The sequence below is a fragment of the Falco punctatus genome (assembly GCF_963210335.1).
Source record: "Falco punctatus genome assembly, chromosome: 5".
Taxonomy (NCBI): Eukaryota; Metazoa; Chordata; class Aves; order Falconiformes; family Falconidae; genus Falco; species Falco punctatus.
The window spans coordinates 87,455,994-87,468,285 of NC_137584.1; the positions used below are offsets into that span (position 1 = coordinate 87,455,994).

Here is a 12,292-nt window from a genome sequence, read left to right on the forward strand (position 1 = left end):
TAAAAATACAATCAATTATACCAACAGCCTAAACAGAAAACCAGTCTTTCAGTTAAAACTGTCTGTGGGTACACAGAGACTAGCATACAGCGTCAAACTTGTTTCTCTTCTTCACTTTAATTTCAACTTCACAAACCTTATTAAAAAAATGGTAGAAAACAAAAAAAAACCCTGACATATAAAAGATGCACATATGTTCCCGATGTATATGGATACAGAGTTTCATCCTATGCTAGACTTACATCTCTTTGCTCACTTAGACCTGTTTTTCCTTTGTCATTGATTTATGTCGATTCTAAACTGATCTGAAAATGAAAGAGTAGGACTGCACCTGGGAAGAGGGTGGTGGGCAGCAGACCACCAGCAGAACATGAGGCATATTCATCCCTCACATATATAAATGCATGATGTTTTTAGTGACCTGACTGAAAGCAGCCCATCTACTTTCAAAGTTGAATCTACTTATAAGAATAAAGTGGCAAGATTGGAACTGTAGGAAAGATTAAAACTTTCAAAAAGCTAAAAATTCTCTAATCCCTATCACCCTGTGTGCAATTAAGATACTGTCCAGAAAGTGAAATTTTGCATAGCAGAAAAATTAGGGAGATCACTATTTCAGGAGTAAAATATCATTTGTGCTCTATAGATTTCCCAAGGATCTTGAATCCAGCACCCTTTTCCCAAAAATTTATGAACTGTTTCATAAATCATCTTTTAGAAAACCTTCCATTTCCAAATAAATTCTGTTTTAAGATTACTAAACTGCTTTAGAAATCTGTCATGTTACAGTTCATTAATGTCACTGAATTTTACTACCTTACTGTTACTTAATGACAGAAGTTGCATATATCTTACTCTTTTTTGTAAATTTGAGGATTTGAAATTAGATCTTTAAAACAGCTACCATTTTATCTAACATAAGAATCTCTTCTTTTTTTTATTAATTGAAAAAAATATTATTTTTTCCAGACAATTTCATAATGCTCAAAAAGTCAATTCAGACACAGTATGAAACACAGTATAAGTAGTTGCAATTCTATGTAAGAGACCAAGTCTATATTTGGTCTATAAAAAGAGTTGTCTTAGGCTTGATTCCAGTCAGTGGCATCACTCACAGTTTTACAGTCAACATGCAGATTTCATTCAATGTCTTAAGTAGCTTACGTGGTTCTGTCTGCTATTATGAAAAGAACCACAAATGTATACAAAAAAAATTAATTCCTTATCCTGCATCCATAAAACGTCTCACAGGATTCCAGGCCACTTCCTCGCACATGTAAGTAAAAGCTGAAGAATAAAAAGCAAGGACTGATTTTATCTCAAGGTTATGGAAACATCATTAAACCATAAAACCAGAGTGTCAAAAATTTATCTTGACATTAGAAAATGTCTCAGTGGAGTTAAAGCCTTAACACGTAATTAACTGCAGATAATTCTGTTTAATACTGAGGATCAGAATTTAAAAACAGTCACAACCTTGATAAGTGGCACACTAACTAAATTGGAGCTTCCAAAGAGTGATCAGATAGCAAGAATGAAAAAATCCAACTCCTGCTTAAAGGACAGTTGATTCAAAAGCAAATTTTCTAGTAAGGACAGGGCAACACTGTCAAAAAGGAAGGTGTACTACCCTTCTGAAACAGCTCTCCGTGCAGTACAGCTGATGCTTTCCACACGTTTTATGCAAACTCAACATACAGTGGGGTGCAATTCTATTCCCAAAGAAAGAAATGGTAACACTTGCTTTGACTTTTGATGGGAAGATTCCGCAAGTCTGCACTCAAGGGGACTCTCTGCTTATTAAGTGTCACAAGCAAGTGACTAAAACTATAATTAATTTTCACAAAAGCAAGAGCAATGGCCAGCAGAGAAGGAGGACTGTTTAAAAGAGCTTCTGAGAAACTCTTTTGACCTAAATCAGGTTGGAGATTTTCCAAGAACTATCTGGAATTCAGTCATCTCACTGCAGGACCATTTCTCCCTTTTGTCTGGCTGTCTGCTTATTTTCCTTCTTGAGGATTCAGCATCAAACAGAATAAAAAATGACCTTTGACTGGATATTTTTGTGGCATGCAATGAAAGAACTGATCCAAAAAAGTTCAATGTTAGAATAAGCACCTACTGAACTTGAAAGGAATTTTGGAAGAGGTTGGGAAAACAAGATTACATCTTGAAGTCATGTATCTGCAGTATTTCTTTATCTATGACCACACAGAGAAGTCATCACAGCTGGTCTTTTTTAGAGTTACAACACAGAGAAAAGACCACATAAGTCTTTTATCAGAGACTTTACAACTCCAAAGCCTTAAATTTTACCTGCTGGGAATAAGCATCCTATTCAGCTTAAGGGGAAAAACAAAACAAAACAAACAAAAAAACCCAACAAACCCACAACAGTATTTTTTGCATTGACATTCAGCTTTTCTTCCAAAAAACAGTCTATGGAAGCGACAGAAAATGCCTGCTGCTTCCTCACATGGGATGGGGTCATATTAAAATCATATTTTAGTATAATGCCATGCTTCATAACACACTTATCGAACAACCAAATTGGGAAGGCTATAAATTACCACATGGAAAATTAAAATGACAATGGAACTTCCCAAAAAGCATTGTGTTTGACAGAACACCAAATGAGGTACTAATTTTACTCCCATGTAAAGTATATGAGTATATTTAGTTGACAGCTCCTTTCTCCCTACCAACTCACCTGTTGTGCCAAATTCTTCTTTCCCTTCTATCAATTATTTTTATTGTTAGTGATACGAAGTACCTGTACCCATGATAGTTCTATATCATTTACTGTCCTTTTTCGTAGGAAAGACTGACTGTCACACAGACTCAGCAAAATGAGCAAAAGAAGGAAATGAGACCTACTTTAATGGTCTGAGAGCCTCTGAATTTCCAGAAGGAAAAAAAAAAAAAAAAAGAAAAGGCAACAACAACTTAAAAACTCTGTACTTTGCAGTATATTCAATAGGGTAGGGACAAATTCACAGGCAATATAAGGAATACATTGAGTTAAAAATATCTTTGTGATAGCGATGCTATAGTGGGACAAACGCTGTCATTAACAGGACCATTCTTAGTTCTCCAGTTATCAGGATATGGAGCTGGGAAGTTCTGACTTTCATTCTGCCCTTCATGCCCGCTTGCACCACCTTAGTAAAACACATGTGAGGGAAGAGGAGGTGCACATACGTGCAGATGCTTGTGCATGTGTGTACATAAAAAAAAATTTAAAAGCTTCAATCTTTTCTTCACTAGTGCTCCAATATATTGAGCAATCATCATACTGCTCCTGTAAAACCACCACAGCCAGCTTATCTTAAGCTTATTATTACATAGAAGGCAACAACATTTGTGAAGAATTTCTTACAAGTTGCGACTCAGTTCAAACCAGTTAGACAGTGATCATCTTCTGATACTCAAGTTTTATCTTCAGCTGTACAAATCTTCTAAACCAGATAACACAGCATGTGTATTTCATGTGAAATGTATCTAACATAGACCAAACCAGCATGCCAACACAAGATAGTAAAACAGTTTGAGTGGAGACTAGGTAGTGCATAAAGGTTTTTATCTACAAGCCCTTTTGGCTGAATGTATTTCAGCCTGCATTTTTTCTTTCAGGAAAATTCAACTTTACATCCTAGCAGTCTAATCACCGATTAAAAAAATCCAAAAAAACACTACAGTTGATTATATTATTCCTACTCCTTCTGTCCATAGCAAAAAAGATTCCACGATTGTGCAAACAAATTTAAAAAAATGTAAAAACCATATATTGCATGTTTATTCAATGTCTTTTAAAAAGTCTCTTATTTATAACAGAAGAAAAACATCTAAGAGTTTGACTTGCTGCATAAGAAAATGCTTATTAAAACAAGTAAAACATGCATGAGAAGATAAATCTTATGGTAAAATTTATCAATAAATTAGAAATCAAAAAGATTAAATCAAGTTAAAAACTTTGACTATTCTTCATAGGAATTATTTCTGCTAGCATTGTTTGAATTAAGCTTTCAGAACTGAAAGCAATAAAATATGTACAGCAAAAGCCAACAATATTTAGTTAGTAACATAACAAACATTGTACATATTGTGGAAATTAATTTCAATTACTTTACATGCAGCCATTCAGAATAGATGATCCCACAGCCTCTGAGAAGGCAGTTTGTGGGATACGGTACTGTCACAAACACTCGTTAGCACATACCACTAAATGACATAACGGGATGGGAGTAGATGTACAAAGATATCGTACTTTGCAAAAAAATTCTAGGCTAAAGAGTGATCCTATATGTTCTTTAACATTGTGGAAAAAAATTACTGAGGTTGATTGACTCAATTGTTTTTGAATTGTTTGGGTTTTAATGCAAATTCCTCCCCCCGCCAGGAGCTTTAATATAATAATTTAAAAATGGAAAAGAAAAAATATCCTCTGGCTGCTGCCTTGATTTTGAAGTGTTGCAATTATATAAAAGCTATACTTCTGCTTAAATACTGAGTGAACAGAAAAAATAAAAAGTTTCATTTAACTTTGTCATATATCATATTCTGGCTGTATCTACTGAACTCCCAACTCAAAAATAAATCAAGAACACAAGGAAAGGATAATTTATGGGTTGTCAAGCAATCACATTTTAACACTTACTTTTGTGAAGATCTGAAAAAAGTCAATCGCAGGTGGCAAGTGAGACGCATCCTGGATCTCTGTTTTCAAATACAGTTGCAACGTCTGCGCAAGGTGCCTGAGGCCATCTTTCATTTCTTCACTTAACTGTTCAATATCTTAAAGGGAAGGGAAAAAAGCACACCATGTCATAAACAGAACCTTTCACCAACATTTTAAAGATGTCCAATGGCAGCCATACAGTCTAGACATTTCCAGTCCCACAATTAATCTTAACAGAGGGCAATTTTGACAGAGGGCGGACATTTGTCATTTTTTGTGACAGCTACCTCTCAACACACAGAAAAGTTTATCAGGTTGCTCCTGCCATATCATAAGAATGCAACGGTGAGTTAAAGATCAAAAGCCAATAGATAAAGCAGAGCTGTAAGCAGATATAAAGCATTAGTTATGAAAATTAGGCATCTAGGTTTGTAACATTAAAAATGCACTCTTGAAAGTTTACGCAGCAGAACCTTCCTCCTTGCAGCTGTGTGTATTTTTATACTGTATTCTCCATAGATATGTCAGAAACACTTTATGCCAGCAGATAAAAAGGGTATTTTAGAGACAAAGGTAGTTTCTTACACAGCAGCTGGTAAACAGGATGGGTATATGGAAGAATATTAAGCAAATATCAATTTATTAAATACTAAGACACCATTTTTCATGCTTTACAGATAGGAAGCCTGAAGCAGAAAGAAACATAGTGCCTTATCTGTTAATGAAGTGATCACACATGCATCAGGTCACTGGTAACATGGAAAGTGAAACTCAGCTGCCCTAGTAAATTCAGTGCCCAATTACCCCACTTCACATCATCTTTTTCCTTCCAGTTAGCACAAAACAATGGAAAATGTGAAGGTGAACAGATTCAAGAATCAGTCTATAACAAAAGGCAAAGAGGATTACCATGGACTAGGAATCAATTTCATCTCTGCATAATGATGAATTGTTGTTTTATTTTAAACATCTATTCTTAATGGAAACAGAAGTAACCTTTTACCAAGAAAGGTTCCTCCCAGACTTTAGACCCAAGCTTGCTGGCCTCCTGGAAGGACGATTCAAGATCTGTATTCCTCTTTAAAGCTAACTCCTCGTCACTCACTTAAAAAGAAGATGCAATTAAAGCAGATGTCACTGAGTTTCGTTAAACAGCCGTCTGGCACGTACAATACTGGGGTTTCTGTGCTTTATCCCACCTGCCGTCCCTCTGCTTGAAGATACTGGCTGTTTTGTTGGCTGTAAATTGGCTATCACAAAGTTTCCCTTCCACACATACCACACAAGTGAGCTGCTTTAATAATCTCCTATGAACTACTTCTGGCAGAGCACTAAATGCTGGCTTACTAAAATGACCAGTACCCATGGTACCAGCCAGGAGCCTTCCAGCAGAACCAACCACAATTTTCTTCTAGTTTGGTGTGGGTTTCCTTATTTGCAAACTCTTTGGTTCTGTTTAGACTTTCTCTGGAGTCACTGATGGCCACCTTGCCTCGCTGAATGAGGCGATCCTACCAGTACACTGGATTATGGCAAACGTACCCCTCCTTCATGCTACACACAGAGTTCAAGAAACATCTATATTATCTATCTGTTGTTTCCATCTCAGCATAAAGTAACGCTTTCCAAGACCTGGACCAATTCCAATGGTCAGTTGTTGCTGCTGAAATGCCATCTACAAGCCATGCCTGGAGTGACTCTGTAACATGCTGAGCAAGCAATGCCTCCAGAGGAATCTTAAGAGTGGTCTGCCCCTACCAGATTTAGGGAAGGAGAGACATGCTCTCCCAGAATAATCAGATTCAGCTCCTCACAAAGTTCAAACCAGTTAGTACTAAGAATGCTGAGATATGCCTCTCCACACCTGGCACAAAACGCACCTAACTAAAGTGTTTGCCTTTTTATAGCTACCCACAGCACTACCCATGTGCATCTTAACAGTGTGGACGTTTGAGGGTGATCATCCAAACCAGAATGAATGTACATGTTAGAAATCCAGACATGTGGGCTCCTTACAATGTATGGGAATCTCTGGTATAGAAAAGTATCATATCTATGAGGACTGTATCCGCAAGAAAAGCAGAAAACATCTAGATGACTGGAAAAGTCAAGTTTAAATATTTTTTTAAAGAAAATCATAAACATATACTCGTATTTCTTATGTAATAGTCCTTTGAAACTAAAGATGCTGCTTCTTTCAAATGTAATCTTTCAAGACATCACCTCATTCATCTTAAGCTACCTGACACACATTGCAAAATGTATTACAACAAGGAGAGGAAGGCAAGATTTGCTTCACTGTTATCAAATAAAAACTCTAGAATGGTGAAGAGGATTCATATAAGCAGCATGGTATAAATGGACACTGCAGCTTAGGACAGATACGAACAAGAATACTAACTCCAACTGGAACTTCAGGAGAATTGACAGAGATGAGAGCAGAATGCAATCATTCATGTTGGAATCCGTCCAGGACATCAGAGCTAATGATCCCAGCAAAAAGTCCCATGCGATCTTTAACGGCAAATGATCGAGACCTGGTTTTCACATCACATCAAGAAGCAAAAGCCAAAAGCAAAGTGAAAGGAAATTTGAGAATATTTTCATTTTGTGTTTAAGAAACTTTTTTCAGTTGTGTAAGAACCCTATCGTGGGAAAGAAAATGCTACAAAAAGCCTGTGGAAAGTTTTCTAAATAAGGCATGGGGATTTAATTATGCGGCTCTGATGCTGATACAAGTAAAGTAGCAAAAGGTCTGCCCATAGTCCAGTACACAAACTCTTTGCTGCATGCTGAATCTTGTTAGGCTAAAATAAAGTTGACTTCTGAATGATTGTAACAGATAGCAAGCCTGTAGAACCTCATAAGTAAGGAATTGTCTTATAATAAATGAGAACTGGAAGTAACAAAGCACGCAGACACCCCTCCTATTTAATTTGAGTTTCAGGGTACACAATGGATTTGAAAGAACTATGGAGCTGGGAATAAAACTTCATAAAGGGCCAGATGTTTCCACATGGTTTTGGTTTTGTTTTTTTAAAAAAATATATGTATTATATATTTTATCAGATACTTACTCAATAAGTGATTAAAACTTCATATGCTTTTATTCAGTTTGTCTCCCACACTGAAAATCACCCAACCGTATAAAGTAACATTGAAAAGTAACAGTGTAAAGGAGAAGAAAAAAAGAAAAACAAGAAGTAGAAAAAAGGTGTATCAATTACAATTCTGTTATATTTTTGATTAGTATTGAAATACTATCTCCTATTATACAGGCACTTCCTGAGAAGTTTCTTGTTTCAGAAGACCACAGCCTGTATTTGCAGTTCATGTGACTCCTTCCAATGAAATCTTTCCCCCTGTACACTTAGGCCTCTAACAAAAATACTTTTCTGACTTTCCTATGGATTCTACCAAGCATCAAAGGAAAGTAAATGTTTATCAAAACAAATCGTGCAGTAAATGAGAAAAATGTTATCAATAACAGTAGCTTTTTGAGGATACAGAGGCAGCAGAAAGCATTACAGCTACTACAACTTGTCACACCATCCCAAAATACTCTTTGGAACTGTTCTAACCACAAAACCATAAAAAACATCTACTCACTCTAGCAAGGAAGCTGTGAAAACAGCAGAAGGAAAGAGTCAGCCAAAACCTTTACGTAAGATTATGCAAGCGTCATAGGCCATTTGTAGTATATCCTGTAAAGTACCAACTTCAGTTAATGCCTAGGAGTACTGAACACCTTGTGCTTTAGAGTTAAGAAGATAACACAGGAATTGTTATTAAAGCTGTTAAGAGTAAATACAGATGAAGCACTGGATGCAGTTTTCTCATCTGCTTCCTGCTAAACTAACTTGCTATTGACCAGCTGTTTCTGTGTCAGTGAGAGGACAGTCATTCCACCTGTATCACAGGTCATATCAGCATTTCCTTCAAAACGAGAATTTGAGTAGAAGCTTCTGACTATTTTACAGATTTTTGTACAATTTTCCCATTTCAGCTCAGGCCTGTGCAATACAAGCTTTTCTCCAGACAACTTATCACACTATTCCCCTTGTCTCCAGTCAAGTAAAGGGAAGCTGAGATCATCTCCTGAGGGGTACTAAGAAACCTCAGTTTGTATGGAATTAGCAGTTACCCAAAAATCTTTGTCTACACTAGAGACAATTGCTGTACAGGCAATCAATATTCAAAGGGAAATTCTTCAATTCCTTCCAGTTCCTCCCATGTCACTGTGCAACAGCCATTGGTACAATAGTGCACTATGAAGTGTTTTTTTTCCCTGGGTCCCAGCAGTGCCACAAAGCATAGAAGTCCATAGTCTTCAGCATTTTAAGTGCATTTGAAGTATCTGGAAATGCTGCTCTTAATTCAGGTACTCATCTAATTCCCCATAAATTTTTGTCACACGATTTCAGAATATCTATGGAAGAAAATCCTGCTGTTTTAAATTAGTGAAATGGATTCCCTCTTTTATTTTGTTCCCTCTTTTAATTCATTGCCTTCTTAAGGTCTTTTGCCCTTGCAGTTTGGGAGAAGGCGGCAGAATGTCAGGATGTACAGAGGTAAAACATAACACTAGTTATTGTATTTTTTTATATTTATGTGATTTTTATTTCTGCCTAACTGTATGAATAGATCAAGCCGGTTTATAGCCAAAGGTCTGAATAATGCTAAAAACTATAGAAGTAATCAAAACATTCACATTACTCTCTAGAAAATCCCTTTAAGCAAGATGCAAGAATGAACTAAGGATGTATTTCTTCCCTTGTAAGTCTTTAAACTTTAGGCTACCATAAAAATCTGGAAAAAAATGTTTTCTATTAGAGCATTAGCTCTGCTGAGAGATTATAATGAGCATCCTTTCCCACCCAAGCAGTTAAAACTTGTGAAACCACTAAAATATCTACACAATTTTATCATTTTGTGCCATTGAAAAAAAGTCACATAGAAAACAGACATATCCCTTGTAAATTTTAGATTTCTTTCCTTTTTCTGGAAGTTATTTTGATGTTTTATGCAACAGCAATAAATATTGGAAAAGTAAAAGCTCTATGTAAAAATATATATGTATTTTCTAAAATATAAGACAGTAAAAATATTGCCACTGTATGTAGTAAGGCAGACATCAGGTAAATTAAAAACTGAACAGGTAAGATGTACACTATAAAATGAGACAAAATATTAAAGCCAAAAAATCAGGTGGAAGTTTAGCTTGAACAAGATACACGTGTTTTTTTCCCTTGATCTTTGAAAAAACTGTTCCCCACAAAGGTTTTAGCAGGTTTTGTCTTTCATTCTGTTATTCTACAGCACAGACCCTCAGAAGGCAAGCTGCAAGAAAATAATTCTCTAAAGTAGAACTTGGACGACTACTTACTTGACTGAAGATCGGAAAAAGAGTAGAGTCTCTCAGAAAGGCACATTGATTGTCTAAGCTGTAGAGAAAAATAGATAACTGACACTCACATAGCGCACACTATCTTGAAAACATGCTACAAGATTGACTATTCAATGTGACATGCCTGTAAGATAATTACAAAAGGCTAACAGCATCAACATAAATATGGTCATTCCATACTTGGTGTAAACTAGACTAAAAAAAAAAAAAAAAACAACCCTGAAGTGTTATGTAACACTTTCTACTATTTTATTTATTTATTTTGGCAGCTTACCCTTTGTAATTTATTTTGGCCCTTCACACTATAATTGAAAGCAATTTATGAGGTTAGCAGTCTCAGATTACATGTAACTATAATTAACACACAGTATAGCTGGGTACATATTTGTCCTTTAAAAACAATCATATACACACTCTTCTCAACAACGTATAAATTAAGATGTGAAATCATATTTTATCACCTCAGACTACAACAAACGCATGCATTTTTACCCAAGACAGACAGCATCATGGCAGGGTCAGCAAAAAAATGGGCAAATCCTTTTAGATTTACCATCTCACACAGTCATAAGCTGCTTAACCTTACAGAAAATTTAGTCTACATAAAGGAATCAAACCACGGCAATGTCAAACACCCAGGACTTCCATGAGAGTTTAGAAAAAGAAAAAAAAAAGTAAATTACACTAAGGAAACCCAACATTGAAAGCATGCATTGTGCCCTCTAAAGGAAGGGCTAGCTAACAGTGTATCTGTCCTTACCATGCACCCAAATAAGGCTGAATGAGGTTCCCAGCAAAATTAATGGAAAAGCACCATTAACTTCAGTAGTATCGAAGATAAAACAGCATCCCTCTGTGCTTTACTTCTAGGCAGAGTTAAGTTTAAAAAGCTACCATACAGTCATCGGAAGAGAAAGTCGAAAAACAGGTCCCTTGAGCTTAATTGCGTCCATTTTAGTATCTCTTGATCCTTTCAGCATTTCTGCAAATTAATCAGTAATCTTGTAATGCAATATGAAGTCCAATTGTATTCAGTAATCCCAGTCACTTCAGCTTTCTAGCTCTTAATTACATTAAAAATGAAGAGTGAAAAAGTATTATCTGTATTTGCTACACTGAATAAATATAAAAAATGCCACTTACTAGTTTAAAAACAATCCTGCCTGCAAGTCTCACAGAGTCTGGAGGAAAATTAGGCACGATGCTCTTAAGACACCTGCATTCCTGCTTGTGGTCCAGCCAAGCTTCTTTCTATTATTTTTTTAAAGAGAAAGAAAAAACTGCGCGTTACTTAACGTTTTTTTTTTTTTTTTTTACGTATACACATATATTTTATATATATGTAGTTATCAGCATTTATATATGCACACAAACAAACATGCTCAGCCTCATCACAGGCTGGACCTGGCAATCCAGAGCCACAATAGCATCACAGCCCTTGAGCCAGGCTGGGAGGAACAGCTGCAGAGCCGAAAGTCAGCTCCAAAGGACCAGAAAGGGACCTTCCTCAGGTACTGATGGCCACTGACTGGCAGCCTCCAACACAGGCAACCTCAGATGCCGACTGCCAAACAAACAGCAGCGCACACACACTTTACCAGCACAGCCTAAGACTGCAGCTATAACAGGAGTGTTGTGAAAACGGGTAGGCTGGGTTATCCACTCAAACTAACCCCGCCATTCCATTCCCTCCTCTGATGTAATTAATTGTGTAACTGATACTAAGTACACTGGAGCTACAGCAGCACAGGTTCATGACACCATTATGCTACTCCAGAATTTAACCTTACCTTTAAGACAACTTAAGAGAAATACAAACCAAAAAACCATACGGCCAAGTTCCCAGTCCAGTTCCTTGCCAATACAAACCCTAGTTCAGTCTGCTTCATGCTGCTTTCTGACAACATAGTTTGTACCATACTTTTTCAAGCATTTTATCTGATGCCTTTAGGAACACAAAGATAGAATGAAAACTGCATAGAAACCTAGAACAAATACCTTCATTTTTTGTCCCATGTTCTTGTTACACAAATAATTTTCTTTACATTTATGCAACGTGCTATAAATAGGATCATCAGCTTAGTTCAACTTGATATCACCATTCCAGCTAGCTGAAATTTGTATTAGAGGGGAAAAAAACAGGCTCTAATTCTCATTTCATTGTGGTAAAAAGAGATGGAGCTGTATACTTCACAAGACGGGACAGA

The 12,292-nt window shown here is 36.4% G+C and overlaps 1 protein-coding gene across 3 annotated transcripts in view; it reads right to left on the reverse strand.

Moving 5' to 3' along the window:
- Positions 1-12,292, reverse strand: part of SMYD3 (SET and MYND domain containing 3) — a 419,824-nt gene that overhangs the window by 351,822 nt on the left and 55,710 nt on the right. For all 3 annotated transcript variants that reach the window (XM_080390483.1, XM_080390484.1, XM_080390485.1), the window contains exons 3-5: positions 11,229-11,336; positions 10,065-10,122; positions 4,658-4,794 (exon numbers count right to left, since the gene is read on the reverse strand). In XM_080390483.1, coding sequence (XP_080246609.1) covers positions 4,658-4,794; positions 10,065-10,122; positions 11,229-11,336 — 303 coding nt within the window. The remainder of the gene's footprint in view (positions 1-4,657; positions 4,795-10,064; positions 10,123-11,228; positions 11,337-12,292) is intronic.